General features: G+C 35.5%; 1 protein-coding gene across 3 annotated transcripts in view; it reads right to left on the reverse strand.

Annotated features, from left to right (window-relative positions):
• The window catches only part of ptpreb (protein tyrosine phosphatase receptor type Eb), a 30,454-nt gene extending 12,553 nt beyond the window's left edge, over positions 1-17,901 (reverse strand). Inside the window, exons 1-8 of one of the 3 annotated variants that reach the window (XM_055171519.2) lie at positions 17,670-17,901; positions 12,094-12,272; positions 10,842-10,913; positions 8,702-8,798; positions 3,714-3,787; positions 3,302-3,435; positions 3,111-3,201; positions 2,815-2,891 (exon numbers count right to left, since the gene is read on the reverse strand). In XM_055171519.2, coding sequence (XP_055027494.2) covers positions 2,815-2,891; positions 3,111-3,201; positions 3,302-3,435; positions 3,714-3,787; positions 8,702-8,798; positions 10,842-10,911 — 543 coding nt within the window. In that variant the 5' untranslated portion in view covers positions 10,912-10,913; positions 12,094-12,272; positions 17,670-17,901. Of the gene's footprint in view, positions 1-2,814; positions 2,892-3,110; positions 3,202-3,301; positions 3,436-3,713; positions 3,788-3,865; positions 3,998-8,701; positions 8,799-10,841; positions 10,914-12,073; positions 12,273-17,669 lie in introns of those variants that run through there. The other 2 variants (XM_055171518.2, XM_055171520.2) reach the window with 2 other exon arrangements.
• Between the last annotated feature and the right edge of the window lie 392 nt (positions 17,902-18,293).

The raw sequence follows: 18,293 nt of genomic DNA on the forward strand, positions 1-18,293 counted from the left end.
AAAATAAAGTAACATTAGCAGCAAGAAAATGTCTGTCACTTTTTGAGAGTAGTACTTTAAAGGAGCACTAGCAGTATGCATTAGAGTTTGAACTTGGTATCGCAGTCTAAGTTCAAAATATTTGTGATGTTTTTTCCTAATTCTATCCTCCTTAGACTCAACGCTCACATGGCTTGCCAGACACCAACAGGAGCGTAACTAATGATGGAAAGCATAGAGCCTTACACTTTAAGTTTATCTTGCAATGTTTTTGTTGTTTGCAAATTACAAACCCATGGCACGTGGCTAATTTGGGAGGTTGTATCCTCCGGAGGTCACATTTATGGGCCATTGCAAAATTATTTAAAGGGGACATACCATTAAAATTTGACTTTTTCCATGTTTAAGTGCTATAATTGGGTCCCCAGTGCTTTTATCAACCTAGAAAATGTGAATAAGATCAACCCAGTAACTTAGTTTTGATAAACCATTCTCTGTAAGCATGTAAAAAAATAGGTCATTGAAATTTGGCTCCCCCTGTGATGTCAGAAGGGGATAATACCGCCCCTTAATCGGCACTATCCACCCACAGCACTTCCATTTAGTGCAGAGATCAGCTCATTTGCATTTTAAAGACAACCCCAAAACAGCAAATTTTTGCACACACCTACAAAGTGACAATTTCAACATGCTATAATAAATTATCTATATGGTAGAACTTCACATACGTACTCTGGGAACATCAAAGATTTATTTGACATCTTAAAAAGTCTTAAGAAATGTCCCCTTTAAGTAGCGGTAATATCTGGCAACCGAGGGGTCCCCCAGAAGGTTTTAAAGGGTGCCCAGAAAATTTCAAAGAAAAAACAAAAATTATAAAAATCTACAATTTAGCCAATTATTTGGAAAGAATATGCTCTCTTTATAATATCAAAATGACATCTAAATGTTTTTATACAAAAATATATAAATGGATATATATTTTAGGATGGGGTTCATTGTATTTGGGGCTCCTTGCCATCATAAAGTTAAAAAAAAACTGGTATAGGGTACTTTAGTGTACTAGATTGAGACAGGGTATATAAAGCTTAGCATATCACAACAATAAGATTAAAAACTAGGGCTGTCAAAATAAACGCGTTAATAACGCGTTAACGCAAATTCATTTTAACGGCACTAATTTTATTAACGCGCTATTAACGCAACACGCAATTTCTGTTTGACCCACAGCTGGATGAATTGAGACGCAGCAAGTGACCGGCGCTGTCTAGATGAGTCGGAGCTATTCATAAAAATAAGAACATTAAGCTCTCGTCTAGCGAATCCAATGCTCTAAATGGTCATTAAACATCTAAAATGCACGTTTTCTGCACGTGCAGTTTTCTTTATCTGCACGTTTTCTGTGAGGTGTACCGTCTCAAATCCATATAAAGCAAAGATGCGTTTTCTTTCACTTTTTAGTTTCGTTTTAAAAAGAATTCAGAAATGATAGAAAATAGACCGCAGGACTTTCTTGATGTTAAAATAATTATTAAGAGAGATAAAGTTCGGGATCTGATTGATGTTAAAGGAGTTATTAAGAGTGACAAGGCTCAAAAGCGATGTCTGACGCAGACGTCTGAAGCGCATGCACACAAACGTGCGAGTTCGTGAAACTTGCTATTTATACGCATCTTCAGGAGACTGGGCTCGATATATATAGACATCTAACACAAAATTACAGGTTTAAAAATATCTGTTTTGACAAGAATTCACGCAGGTATGACCTATAATCTGTTATATCTGAAGTGAATGTTTGGTTAACTGTTAAGGAAAAGTATCTGTTGTGTCATTATATTAAACCCTTGCATAATCCTACAGTCTTAAAGTGGTCTGTCTCAATGTCAAAATTAAACAATAAAAGAAAAACATGTATGTATATTGATATTGTTTTTGCTCTGCGTTAACAGGTATAGTTCTGTCATGCTTTGTCAGATTCCAACAATTGTTCCAATTGTTTTGAAGTTTTTTAATAGAGAATGTTAAAATATAAATGACACATTTTTGAAAATTTGCTCATCCCAACTCAATTTGCCAGCACAGGTCACAAATGATGCAGCAGCAAACAGAAATGGAGAAAGAACAAGGTCTTCTAAAGGCAAAAACATTCATAAAACTATGGCTGATGGTTCTGTTGAAAATGTAAACAGGCTGTTGTAGATATACATTTGCATATAGCATATATATTATCCAAATCCATGCCGTTTAGAGCATTAAAAACTTAAAAAGTGTTACATTTAGGTAAATTTAGAACAGATAAAAATGTGCGATTAATTTGCGATTAATCGCGAGTTAACTCATGAAATCATGCGATTAATCGCGATTAAATATTTTAATCTATTGACAGCCCTATTAAAAACACAATATTAAAGGGGACATATCATGAAAATCTGACTTTTCCATGTTTAAGTTCTATAATTGGGTCCTCAGTGCTTCTATCAACCTAGAAAATGTGTAAAAGAACAACCATTGAAATTTGGCTCCCTTTGTGATGTCAGAAGGGGATAATACCGCCTTTCAATCTGCACTATCCAACCACAGCACTGCTATTTAGTGCAAAGATCAGCTCATTTGAATTTAAAAGGATACACCCAAAAACGGCACATTTTTGCTAACACCTACAAAGTGGCAAATTTAACATGTTATAATAAATTATGGTATTTTAAGCTAAAACTTCACATATGTACTCTGCGGACACTAAAGATTTATTTGACATCTTAAAAAAGTATTTTCCCCTTTAAACAACAGAAATTGAACTTTCTACATATGCTAAAACAAAAATCACAAAGTACTTACATCAATGTAAGAGGCATTTATGTAGTCTGAGCCCATATATCCATCTATGTGTGACAGCAGCACTCTAGAATGATCATCTGTGAATAACATAAACTTTTAAATTTAATTCATGTTTCATCCACATTCAAATCCTTGATAAATTCATTAGTAAATAAAAATATTCAATGATGGAAAATTATTTTTATAACCTTTTTGTCTTGCACAAAAATTGGATTTTCATTTTCAGGACAAAAAACAATTTCTTCTGCAATGTTTGTAATCGTGTGTGTGAGAGAGAGAGAGTAATGAATATTTACAGGGCAGAATATTTGGATATCTGTTCTTCTCTCTGTTCTCCTCTCGGCTCGCCTCTTCAAAGGTTCCACAGCCGAAGCCGCAGGGCAAAGACTACAAAAGATTAGCAGCGGTAAAAAGAAACTATTCATGAGTATAAGGTATCAAAAAGATGTGGAGAATGGGGAAGATTTATGTTTGTTAGAGCTCTTACGTTAAATTCCTCTCTGAAGAGTTTGCCATCGTCTGCCAGGCGTAGGCGAAACTCCTCCTCCAGGGAGTCCAGCGGGATGGGGAAATAACGCTTTGATGGAGAGGGCGATCGGGGGAGAAGAACCACCGTTTGTTCTAAGAGAAACAAATGATGGTGAAACAGAAAGAGGGTGAGAGATATATTCAATAACTAAGTTGCTAACAAACTTTTTTTGTGATATACTGTTTACTACATAAAATGTAAAAACATTCTGTGAAAATATAACTTTGATATCTTTAATATTGACTGAGTCAAAGAAAAATTAATGAGTAAAATCAAACTGATGCTCCAAATCTTATCATTAAATGACGAGACTTACATAGACAGGGTCACATATAGACTAAGGAAATATAGAAAACAACAATCAACTTACCTTGATCTTCCAAAAAGCCATTTGGCACCTTCTTGTCAACTGAGGCGACAAGATCCTTCCTTTGTTCTCTAAACCTGTAAGATTTGGGAAATGAAAGTCATATAGAGAGAAAAAATTTACTTCAATAGCAAATGATTGTTAACAATACAAACCAAAATCTAAAGTTCTTTCTCATGGGAGAAATGTGTTTGTCTGATTCCTCAGAGCAGCTGGGACAGAATGACTCCTAACATAACAACTGTTTACACATACACTAAACATGAAGCAGCTGCGGCTGGAACAACTACACAGGGTCATAAATGCACGACGCCCTCTTGTCCTTCCCCTTAAAGGTATAGTGTGTTACTTTTTATAGTTTTTCTGAATTGCTAAAACACATTTATTGAAACATCACTCCTTTTCTCAAAACCTTAAACACGAATCTATATTGTCAAACTAAATTCACAGAAGCCCTGACTCTTCTAGCAAAATCCAACAATTCCTTTACAGTTTTTTTCAACTGTTTACACGCAATTTTGAAAACTGTGTTCTTTTTATCAAAATATAATCACAGTTATCCAAACACCACACTCAATTTGCATAATTCCTAGATTGTTTGCAAAATGACACGTTTAAGTCAAAACATACACACTTCAGTCAAAACATATACACATATTTGTGAAAATGCTATTAGTTTTCATTTCAACCAACACAGTCCTCAATGATCAGACACTATTGCAGCCAGTTTCACACTGCTGTGATAAATAAAAAACACATTTGTAAAAAAATTATTTTAGGAGATAGCATGTGCTAGATTTTTGTCCAGACATTGTTATGTAAGGGATAATTTAGATAAAAAAATTGTGACAAACCCACAACAATCTTCATGATTAGTTTGAGATAAGGGGAGAATGTACACAAATAGGCCTACTATAAAATTAACAAGCACTGCACAACACTGATGCTGCAGACTGAATATTTCAAGTATTTATTTCAATTCTTACAGTATTTCTTACCATTGTCAGTTATAGTAATCAACCAACAATGAAATCATTGAAACAAATAACATCTGTAGACAAATAAAAAATAATGCATGAAGTACATACACTTTGACTGTGAAGAAAAACTTCTGTAAAAGAAACAAGTATACTGTAACTATTCATCATCTCTCCGTCTGGCTGCATCAGGCCATAAGATTTCATCCACATCACAGGCTATGTCTTCATTGGCAAGGCACCGTTGGAGGAATCGCCTCATGTGACGAATCCACCCCTGCACAGAAGCTGCTTCGATATGATCACAGGCCTCCTCCATGGCCTGAATGAGGGGCACACGGTCATAGGGCCACATGTCATATACCTTCCACCACCATGCTCTTTTATTGGATTCAGGAAGGGGGAGTATGGGGGGTATAAGACTTCAAATTCAGGGTGCTCATGGAACCAATTCTGGACCAGAGCAGCCCGATGGTATGAGACATTGTCCCAAATGACAATGTACCGCATCTGGTCCACTTGGTTTAATGCTGTGACAATCTTGTGCAATCTGTCAAGAAATGCAAGTATTAGATTGCATTATAGGATCCCATATTTGCATGGTGGTGGAGGAACCCTTTTTGTGTAATAGCAACGCAAAGGGTGATGTTACCCCTCGCTGCCCTGGCACATTGGGGATTGCTCTGTGTCCAATTACATTTCTTTCTTTTCTTCTTCTTCTTCTAGTCTTTCCATTTTTATTAAAGTTGCCTCAGACTAAGCTTTCAAATCATACACACATAAGTCAAGAATATAAAACACTACAGAGCATCCATTACACCATCATCCTTAAAAAATAGACAACCCAACTTTCAGACATCTGCTTACAAAAAATAAATGTTTATTGTATATGACAACACATGTGACAAATACTGTTAATAATCTCTAGTACTGCAATCACAAGTTTAGTTCAGTGAATATAGTGAATTCTTTACTGTAAGTACTGCAAGTAAGTTTAATATAATTTTAAGCAGCACTTGTATTTTGTAAAAAGTCAGCAATCCAACTACAAATGTTGTCAATTGCATCCTTTTTGATGTCCTGTTCTTCCTCATACTCTTCATCTGCCTCTCAGACTGTTTCCAATTCACACAACTGGTAAGAAAATACCATTAGAAAAAAGTGTGTACACTTTTGAGTTTTGTGTTTGCTTGATGACAACAACTGTGTTATAGTTGTGTTCAACTTTTGTCTGCCTGTGTTACAGTTTTTTACAATCACTTTGCTACTATTTTCAGAACCTTGATGTCATTTTTCACAACTCTAGATACAAAACTCAAAACGGTAATCACTTGTAACACAGGCTGTCTAGTGTTCAAAACATTGCATTGTGCATTCACATCTTTAAAGACATCTTGCACTTGCACAATCATTGTTTCAAAACACAAATTTACTGTGAAATACCATGGAAACATAACTATAGATCACCCACACACAAGCAACTGATAGTTTCACTAAGTCATTGTTTGTACAATCATTAAATATTGTAGAACAAAATTGGTGATACAGATTTCATTATGGTACATGTAGAGCAAATACATATCTGTAAAATTACTGCAGTAGTAGAGAGAATACGACAGACACATTGGAATCATTGAACAAAGTTTGTAATGTATTGATGAAAACACTACAGTACAATCACAACATAGGTCACATCATTTCACAATCTGCACTCAATCATCAGTAACAAGTTGGCAGAATTGGACAAGCAATTACAAGGGCCTGCATCTATACAGTACAGTGATAATTGGTTCATGCTCCATGCTTATTGGTTACAATGAACCTCATTATCTTGAAACTTTCATGATTTTCAGTAAACATGGAAGATTCTTTGTCTGTTTCCATACAACTATTACGAATAATGCAACAGTTACTTATCATTTTGGGCAGTTGTATTGATTGATAGTTAGATCATTGTAAGAAAATGAATAGACACTTATTTGAAATGTGATGTGTGAATGAATAGCCTTTTGAAACAGTAGTACTTTGATGTTAAGTTGTGTCATATTGAACATGTGATTTTGGTTGAATGAACAAATGATCCAAGTTTTATGTGTATTGTATCCAAGCAATTGAGAAAAGAGTTAAAGGTAGGGTAACACATTTTGAAAAATGCTAACGGTAGCCGCCTAGCAATGAAATCCCGATCCCACCCTCAAGTCAAACCGCCATCCAAAGTCACGCCTCTTCCACAACACATGAACACGCACAGATCAGACGGTCACATCTCATGTCTCATTCAGCAGTGAGACAACTTTGCAGTACAAAGTCGAATAACACTGCCAAAATAACCAAACAACTGGTTTACATCAGAATTAGTTTAAGCACACGTTCGGTTGTGTAGACGTAGTAATTATATCGTTACGCTAATCCGTAAACGAACACAAATTTCATAAGCAACACAATGTTTCATCAAAGTAGAATATCTGAATCCATCTCAATACAAACATATCGCGTACCTACCTTACCAAAATAAACTGTGCAACGACTCTTTCAGACCCTTTGCGTCCTGCAGCTGTTTGCATCTCGTGGTAAAGCAGTAAAGTTATCGATGTTCATTTGGGTCTTTGCTCTTTGCTGTTGTTGTTATAAAAGATGCCTTTAGTTTTGTGCCTCCTGTGTAGGTTGTCAATTTAGCAGAAAAGTTTGCTGTTCTCACTGTTTACAGGCAGGAGGTGAGCGCACGTGAACGCGCCGATGACGTATGGTGTCTGCGTGGACTCGCTGTGCGGTGGGCATTCAAATTATGCTTACGTATGAGGGACAAAAATGGAAACGTCCGTTCGGACCGAAATCTATGATTTGTTGAACATTTTTTGGTCCTACGCCTTTCACAGATGACATAAATTTCTACAAATACATTTAAACAACTTAACACAGTGATTGCTATCAGGATGTAAGGAGACTTTTAACCAGCATAACAAAAAATGTTTCAGGATCAAATCTGTTACCCTACCTTTAAGAGTTTTGAAAAATGTGCATTTTGACCTTTGGTTGTGAGTTTTGTGTCTAGAGTTGTGAAAAATGACATCAATGTTCTGAAAATAGTAGCAAAGTGATTGTAAAAAACTGTAAGCATTTATAAAACAAGTGAGAAGTTTGTGTTTAGAGTTTTGCAAAAAGAGTGCATGATTTGACAAATGTTTTTTTTTTGTCAAATGAATTTGGTTCAAAGATTGGGGGTGTAGTGTTTTAGCGATTCAGAAAAACTGTGAAAATCTCACATTCCTCTTTAACATGCAAAGACACCTTTTCCTAAGTTTCAATTTTGTGATATACACTGTAAAAAATGATATCAAATCAACATATATTTTTATATTACTTTAACTTAAAGGAAAACACCACCTCTTTTCGATGTTTTGCTATGTTCTTGCCTCAACTTAGATGAATTAATGCATATCTATCTTTTTTCGATGCGTGCACTTGGTCTTTGTGCGGCGCGTCGTGAATGTGTTGGCATTTAGCCTAGCCCCATTCATTCCTTAGGATCCAAACAGGGATGAATTTAGAAGCCACCAAACACTTTCATGTTTTCCCTATTTAAAGACTGTTACGTGAGTAGTTACATGAGTAAGTATGATGGCTCAAAATAAAACTTTAGTTTGGAGCCATAGAAATGAATGGGGCTAGGCTAAATGCTAACACATTCACAAAGCGCTGTACAAAGATTAAAAGTGCACCCATTGAAAAAAGATAGGTATGTATTCATTCATCTTAATTTATCAAATTGAGGTAAGAACATGGTAAAATATAAAAAAAACGGTGGTGTTCTCCTTTAACAAATTCAGTTACACAATTTTAACTAGTTTTTATTAGTTATGTCAACTTACTACAAGTCAACTTACAAACTTAAAATAGTAGGTTGAATTGACATGCCAAGTTCTTTTTTACAGTTAAAAGCTTCTCAACTCTTCATTTTGATGTGTGTGTATATGAGAGAGAAAGACAGAGAGAGAAAGAGAGAGAGTTTCTTACCGCAGAATGTAAGCGATTAAGAAAAGAAAAATGATGAGGAGGACAGAGGTGATGAGTCCTGAGGCTAAGACATGTGAGCCCTGAGATCCTGGAGACTCTGAACACAAAGAGGAAATGAGTAAGATAAGTTTCTTAACAGGCCTATCAGCAAATCCAGATTACATATGCAGAGGTTTTCTGTGAAAACTGTGTAAAACTGTGTTAAACTACACTCTTAATAATGGTAGAAAGCCAGGATTATCCATCATCATATACTTATAATGATAGAGGTTTGTTACATTTTAGAATAGATGATCAATCTGGGGTTATTTTTAACCCTGGTTAAAGGATTAGTCCATTTTCTTAAAAGAAAAATCCAGATAATTTACTCACCACCATGTCATCCAAAATGTTGATGTCTTTCTTTGTTCAGTCGAGAAGAAATTATGTTTTTTGAGGAAAACATTGCAGGATTTTTCTAATTTTAATGGACTTTAATAGAGCCCAACATTTATTACTTAACTCAACACTTAACAGTTTTTTCAACTGAGTTTCAAAGGACTATAAACAATCCCAGGCGAGGCGTGGGGGTCTTATCTAGCGAAACGATTGTCATTTTTGACAATAAAAATGACAAATATACACTTTTAAGGCACAACTTCTCGTCTAGATCCGGTCGTGATGCGCCAGCTGACCCCACGCAATACGTCATGACGTCAAGAGGTCACAGAGGACGAACGCGAAACTCCGCCCGTGTTTAAAAGCATCTTGAAAGAGGACCGTTCCTACGTTGTTGTATGTCAACTGATACTAATTAATGTCTTTGTGTCAGTTTATTGTTTAAAATGGTCCGCAAATGTGCGTTTTATATATGTAACACGTGACCTCCCTACGTCACTACGCATTTGCGTTAGGTCGTGTTGGACCGGACCTTGACGAAAAGTTGTGGTTTAAAAGTACATATTTTTTATTTTTCTTGTCAAAAATGACAATCGTTTCACTAGATAAGACCCTTATGAGTCGTTTGGGATTGTTTATAGTCCTCTGAAACTCAGTTGAAAAAAACTGTTAAGTGTTGAGTTAAGTATTAAATGTTGGGCTCTATTAAAGTCCATTAAAATTAGAAAAAACCTGCAATGTTTTCCTCAAAAAACATAATTTCTTCTCGACTGAACAAAGAAAGTCATCAACATTTTGGATGAAATGGTGGTGAGTAAATTATCTGGATTTTCTTTTAAGAAAATTGACTAATCCTTTAAATGTAATCCTGATTTATCTTGTTGTTTATCAATTTGTCAACTTGAACTAAAGTCATTTTTTGTAATTTACTGTTTTCTACATAAAATTATCTTATATAATAGAGAGCATACTGATTGATATCTTTATAATGACTGAGTAAGGTCATGTACAATTGAAATTGAAACTGAAATCAAACTATGATGCTCCTTTAGCCTGGATTTCACAGACAGGGTCACATTTTATCCTGAGGTAAGGACTAGTAAGGTTTTGAGATTTTACATTTGTAAACACTGGGTTAAAGTAATACACATACACTGCAAAAAAATGTGAATTTGTGCTTAAAACAAGCAAAAATCTGCTAATGGAATAAAACATTTTTTTGCTTGTTTTAAGCACTAATTTACTTAAAGTTTATATTTTTTGTCTAAAAACTACGTGTGAAGGGATGGCGTCCGCGCCTCTAGTCCAATGAAGTGGTAACACTGGTGCGTAACTCCAAAAAATTAGAACAATGAAGAAAAAAATGAAGAACAGAAAAGTCTGCACACAGTAATCAAAATAATGTCAAAAACATTTATTCTATGCCGAAATGATCCAATGGCCATAGATGCAACAATATAGACAAACGTTTCGGGCTTAGCCCATTATCAATATTCTCAATATCATCAATATTTCTTTTCTTCATTTTTTTCTTCATTGTCTAAAAACTAGACTTAAGTCATTTTGCTCATCAAGAAAATCTTAATTTAAGAATGTTTAGAAATTTTTACTGAAAACAAGACAAAAATACTAAGTAAAAAAGTAATTTGCGGTGAGTATGTGTATTTATTAGTAATATTAATATTATGTGAATAATCTGTATAAAAAATCAGTGAAAATAAAACAGTACAGAGGGTTCAGCTGCCATGTGGAGAAGATATACCTGTGGTCAGATTTCCATGAGAGGAACTGTTTGAAATGACAGCTGCTGAAACTAGAAACAGGACCATCATGGCTACATGTGAGGAGAGAATACAACAAACAAACAAACAACCAGATGAGAACAGATAGAGATGATATTAAAAAATGAAAAACTACCTTAAATTATGTGCCAGTTATTTCACAGTCAAAAAAATCATAAATGTACAATTTAGAGCAAAAGCTTTGGGAAATCTGATAACTAAGATTCACTCAAATCTAGAAAAATATTAACTTAACCTACATTAAACTGAGAATCTTCCCTCTACATGAAGAAATCTAAAATTAATTTCAATTAATAGTCCTGAGTGTGAGATTCTCTGGAGATGTGTTATATCGACCACACATAACCAGCAGCAACTGGAGAACTTTAAAAGTAGGACAAGAGTTGTTTTTTATTAAAATAGTTTTTTATAAATATTTTGGTCAAAACCTCTATTCAAGTAAAGGGTCAATATTACGCCCATTTTTACAAGATGTAATATAAGTCTAAGGTGTGCCTAGAATGTGTCTGTAAAGGTTCAGCTCAAAATACCCCAGATCATTTGTTATAGCAAAAAGTTTTCATGTCTGTACCTTTACATGCAAATGCTACTAAAAATAAATCTGATTCCTGTGAATACAGTCTGGGACAATAGTATCATAAGCCACATTAGTGCTACAATGTGCTAATGAACACATTTAGAAAAGCTTTTGGGTAAAATTAAGCAGTAAGTGCCCGTGGGCGCGGCTTTGTCAGTGTGACATCACATTAACAAGCGAATAGAAACACCATGTCTAATGAGACTTCTCTGGTTAAACCGAAGGTGTGGGTGGATTTTTTTCGTTGTAGGATGGTTGTGTTCACACACTGCCAGCACATTTGCAAACACCTTGTAAAAGTAGATTTTAATATGGGCCCTTTAAATCAGTCCACACAGTAACTGATCACATGTGACTTGTCAATGATGGAGTAGATAGCAAAGCAATTTTAGATATTAATCTGGAAAATCGACCTACAAACAAATATTTATAAACTCTCTTTAACAGAGAAAAACTAGAATGCACAAAAGTTTTATGTAAGCTTAAACCAGTGGTTCTCACCATCTCGACCACCCCCTATTTGAGAATCACTGGCTTACACACAAACACACACACACACACACACACACACACACACACACACACACGCACACACACACACACAGACATACTCACAAATATGCAATTCATCTCACTTCGAGGAAAGTTCTTAATCCATGGCTTTCAAGAGAGTCGACAAAAAATTGTATGATACGTTTCCGAAAGGATCCCAGGTGTCATGATATCTGTGAAGGCACTTCTGTCCTTCAATAATACATGGGTGCAGGTTTTTTCATTTTTTTGTCTGGATGGGCTATCTTTAGACAGCCACTACCTGCAAAGAACAAAGATACATTAAGAAAGAGAAGATGAAATTGTCTTTTTCAAAACCTCATAAAATGTGTAGGACATCCAGAGCGATGGGCGATTTGGGGAGTGGAATAACAGTTTTAATCTGTCTCTTAGCATTGTGCTGGGTGACCTCCTGTCACCTGAAAATCCTTTTGAGGTGAACTGTTATTGGGAAACTTGATTTTGTTGTGAAGCGTAGTAAACATTATTCATACAGTATCCTGCTGTATGCAGCATTGAACTTCAGTGCAGTCGTCTCTGCAGATGAATTAGAAATTCATATCACAGCAACACCATTCCTGTCAATCATAGATGTTCGATCAATTGGTATCTGAGATTAAGACGTGAAGCATTTTGAAAAAAATTAACCGGTCAAAATACATGCTATACATATCTGGATCAGTCACTGTAAGTCATCCCACAGCCCTAATCAGGTCATGTAATGTCTGGAGGTCAATGTCTGTAATGTAACATCATCAGACCTTTATTAAAGGCGGGGTGCATGATTTTTGATCATGAATTCTTCTGGTGCAAATTTGTACTCAGTGACAGCTAGGGACCTTATTTTGACTTTTTTTTTGACAGTGTATCCAACTGTTTATATTTCATGGTCTACATATACCTCTTTATATTGGGCTATCCCCAGGGGAAACAACTAAGCTAATGTAATGAGAGTCTGTTAATGGCTTTTGTAACAATGTTTCATTACAAATTATAGGAAGAAGAAATTATAAATGAAGATGATACAGCATGTACTGATATGATACACAAAACAACCCGCTTCTCTATAGTGTAAAACCTGATCTGATTGTCAATAAGACATACAGTGACCTGGAGAAATGCTGTTATGCTCTGCAGAACACTCATATGAAAATAAACTGCATATTGCTGGTACTCAAAAAGGTCAAAATACGGTAAAATGATACTGCTTTTTATTCCCAAGAGGAAAAAATATTTTTTATGTCTCCTAGAAGCAATAAGCTATATGTCATCCCACTTCCAGAACCTATGCATACAAAATAGGAATTTATTAGCTGTCACATTTGATACAACCAGGATGTTCCTCCCATTAGTCACATGTAACTAATTTGTTTATAGTCAGTTGAGAAAAGGATGCTTTAAAATATTCCAAAACCTGGTCATATGTGACTCTGGACCACAAAACCAGTCATATGTAGCATGGGTATATTTGTAGCAATAGCTCACAACCATTACACTCTAAAAAACAAACGGTGCTATACAGCACCAAAACAGCCGCCCTGGATCGCAACGACAGAAGAACCACCCCTAGTGCCATACAGCACCGGTGAAGAACCAGTGAAGCACCAGTGAAGCACCTGTGTAGAACCATATAGTGCTATGTAGAACCATATGTGGTGCTATATGGCCCCTATATGGTTCTACACTGGTGCTTCACTGGTGCTTCACTGGTTCTTCACCGGTGCTATATGGCACTAAAATGGTTCTTCTATCGTTACGATCCAAAGCAACTGTTTTGGTGCTATATAGCACCGTTTGTTTTTTTAGAGTGTAGGATATTATATTAAGATCAGATATTTTGGGAACTTTCTATCGTAAAATATATAAAAACTTGCTTAGGACTTGCTTAATTGCTTAGGACTTCATTTGGACAAATTCAAAGGCAATTTTCTCATTTTTTTCTTTTTTGCACCCTCAGATTCCAGATTTTTAAATAGTTGCATCTCGGCCAAATATTGTCCTTACCTAACAAACGATACATCAATGGAAAGCTTATTTATTCAGATGATGCATGAATCTCAATTTCAAAAAATTTAGTCTCATGACTGGTTTTGTGGTCCAGGGTCACATATGTTTGTCAAGTTTCCCAAACAGATAGTCCCTCCCACTTTCGCCATTGGTTGAACCAATGAGTCGAAATGCACAAATGACCACAGTGCATGACCTTTTCAGAGAACTTAACCATGAATGGCCTATTTTTCATAATATAGGACATTCATTTAATCCAGCATTTATACATTAAAAAGTACACACATCACCTTCTCTTCTCTAAATTTTTTTTAATTGTATTTATATGGATTTAAAGAGGACATATAAAATTCCGACTTTTTCAATGTTTAAGTGCTATAACTGGGCCCCCCAGTGCTTCTATTAACCTATAAATTGTGAAAAAGATCAAGTAACTTAGTTTTGGTAAACCATTCTCTGTAAGCATGTGAAAAAATACCTCATTGAAATTTGGCTCCCCTTGTGATGTCAGAAGGAGATAATACCGCCCCTTAATCTGCACTATCCAACCACAGCACTGCCATTTAGTGCAGAGATCAGCTCATTTGCATTTTAAAATGGCACAAAGACACCTAAAAAGTGCAATTTTAACATGCTATAATAAATTATATGTTATTTTGAGCTAAAACTTCACATACGTACTCTGTGGACACCAAATATTTATTTGACATCTTAAAAAAGTCTTGTGAAATGTCACCTTTAAACAGTAGGGGTGTGCATTGGCACTGCCCTCACAATTCGATTCAATTACGATTCACCAGGTAACGATTCAATTCAATTCGATTCTACGATGCATTGCGATGCATCAGAATTCTACTGTACACAACAAGGCAAATTTTTCATCAGTCAAGTAGTAAAGTCAAGTGCAGCTATTCTCAACAAAAACGGAAGCTTAGCAGCTTTATGACAATTATATACCTGAGATGAGAATTTTACACACAGCGTACGTCCTGTCTAGTTTCCCATTAACTTCGTAGAATCCGAAATGTGCCCATATGTCTGCTTTCCATGGAAAAGGGTGCGTTTTTATTGTCCACTCGAGGCCAGAAAATAAACAGTGACATAATCGATTATGGTACTTTACTGCATCGATGCTGAATCGGGCATGTGCGATTGTGCGCATTGCGATGCATCGCCAAATCGATTATTGTTGACACCCCTATTAAACAGCGATGGTTGTACAAACACAGCCATACGGTAAAGAAAGCCTAAGAACCATATTGTTCAGCAACCACCACCAGCTTTGTTGTTTTAGCAAAGTTTTGATGACCATCAATATTTATTTATACAAACAAAAATACAGAAAATTTGTACACAAAACATTGGCTTAACAATACATTTACTTATTTAGGTTATTATTCAATTGTAACACTAAATAGACACTATACTGTTTATTAATACTAATTACACATTTCATGTATTTTTTGGTTGTATTCTAACAAAGAGAAATTACTATATATGCTCACTATACCATTGCAAAACCAACGAATCAAATGTTGGCACTATTACTAAAATCAAACCCTCTTTTCAAACACAGAGACTAAATTGAATTGCTTTCCATTGAGAGATGCTGACCAGCGCACAGAAAGCTGATGCTGCAGTATTACTGACCTCTCTGTAAAATGTGATTGCCAGTGTTTATTTTACTTCACATTGGCCCCATGAAATCAAATGTCCCAAAATTAGATTCAATCGATATGAGACCTATAAAATAATCATTTTCGTGTTTAAGGTCAGGTGGATTTGTTTCTCATAAAAACCTACACTCTTAAAACGAATGTGTTAAATTAACACATCTTGTGTCTAGTTTAAGACTGTTATAGTTCACAAGGCCAAAATGGCACTAAGATTAAAATAGCAGATCAGAGATTTACTGATATCTGATTTGTTTTAGGTCTTGTCTTACAGTAAAGAGTTCATGTTACCCTATTCCATAATGTATCATACCTGTGTTTTAATGATACATTATGGAATAGGGTAACATGAACTCTTTAAAACAAGACCTAAAACAAATCAGATATCAGTAAATCTCTGATCTGCTATTTTAATCTTAGTGCAATTTTGGCCTTGTGAACTATAACAGTCTTAAACTGAATGTTAACCAACATCTTTCAGATTAGATTGCTGTGCATAAGTAATTATGAAATTAATCTCCATTTAAGCGCATGTTTCTTTAATCCTGCCGCCTGTGCTCTCTCTGGCAGAAACAAGGTCAAGGGACACCACACCATTGTTATACATAATGCATAACCTTCAGGAAAATGCATCTGTGAGATATGCAAATATTGCTAAATGCATTTTCCGACATGTTTATTTATAGAAATGCATTTGAGTCCTAAACAGCTTTGGTTTAATCTATGTAAAAGCTGGAAAATATCCTGTAAATTTATATTAAATATTCCAAATTAAATAAACCCAGAAAGCTATTTTAGGAAACTGCAACAAGCAGGATTTTTGAAAAAAAAAACTGTTATTATTGATGATGAATAATCTATATCTTTTGCTTTGTGGTTTTATAGGGCCTTCAAGTTATAGAGCCTGCAAAGTTTAATAGTACCAACCTTGCTTTAACACACCTGTCTAAAATTTGCAAAAACTGTCTACACTCTTCTACAATAAACCAAATTAAGTATCTACACACACTTTCAAAACCTTTGAACTAATGCATAGGTACATTTTAGTAGTATAGTAATGCAAGGTCGGCGACAACAAAGCTCCAAAAGTATCAAAAATATTTATTATTTAAAAACAGTGCATGGCATCAGGTTACGTTTCGAGCACGCAGGCTCTTCATCAGACACTGATGAAGCTACATATTAGGACCATTTTAAAGGGTGCCGTCCCACAGTCCCCACCTTTTCTTCTGACATTGTGAGTGCATTGTAAAAGTAAAAATGGTACGTCAACTGGCAATGGATAATTACTTTAACTGATGTAACCTGACAAAACATAACAGTGCAGGATTTCTCTACACCACATTGTGACAATTTAGTCAAGAATGAAGCCATATAAAGCATTCCTGCCTCTATATGCCAAAATCTATCAGCCCCTTTTTTCAAACATCACATCCACAGACTCACACCCCTACACTAATCAGGTTATATGTTAACTTATATGCATTAAATAATAACAGAGTATCTGCCGTTTTTGTCCACGTGGCAGTGTAAACACAATGCAGACTCAAAAAGCACAACATTTTGAGCATCTTGGGCGTGTAGGCTACTGCATGAGGGCATTAGCTGAACTGAACATTTTGCTGCGGTCATTTATGATGCCCCAACATGTTGTCTAGGTAGGCAACTCACTAGGTTTGAAGACAGGGCCATTGAGTTCTGTTTTTCGTGAACACACCGCCAGGATTGAGCAATTTTTAAATGCCCTCAGGCTCAGAGTCAACACTGAGACAAACACGGACTATTGGGTGAGGTGAATTGTCGTGTTTACACGTTAAAGTAAATATGCGCGCCGGCGACGCTCGCCCGCAGACGTAAGACAGGTAACGTTAAAAAAATTCCCTTTATCCATACCAACGAGATTTGTAATACTTGGTTAGATAAAGCTCAGTTTTAAAAAGCTCTGCATGTATTTTATGAATGAATAATTGCAATTTTACCTGCGTGATGTCCCGGTCCATGTGAAGTCGCGGTAATATCCAGTGCTCATTGCTGGTGGCTTCTGATGGAGGATGTCGTGCAGAATGATGCTGTAGTCCCTCCCCCTGCACGAGACTTTGCGCAGCCGTCGGTGCGTCACTCTCATTTTATCTCTGTACGCGTTCTCTACAGGTATATCATCTCATCTATTTCACTCCATGCACAACATATTTCACTTTTTGTTCTATCATAATTTAATTGTAAATCTTTTTACTGTTTATTTTTGTACCCTTTATTTTACTCTGAAAAATGCTCAAAATCGTCGAGACTGCAGTCTTTTCTGTGGATAATGTTTGATTTGAATTGATGATTATGTTGGCTCTATTTGTGCAGAAATAAAAACAAAATACATTAAAAGACAGCAATGTGAATAATGTGAGTCTAATTGCATATCTATGATACACTGACTTCTAGATAAACTTCTATAAAATTAATAATTTATCTGTATTTTTCTTATAACAATTTTTGTTACATTTATTACAATATACTAACTACTACACGTTCTTTTTTTCTGATTATCACAAAAGAAGATATTTTTGGAAGTGGTGGTTGGCACACGGCGGATGGTGACTATTGACTTCCAT

Source organism: Misgurnus anguillicaudatus, chromosome 7, assembly GCF_027580225.2.
Source record: "Misgurnus anguillicaudatus chromosome 7, ASM2758022v2, whole genome shotgun sequence".
In the NCBI taxonomy this organism is placed as follows: Eukaryota; Metazoa; Chordata; class Actinopteri; order Cypriniformes; family Cobitidae; genus Misgurnus; species Misgurnus anguillicaudatus.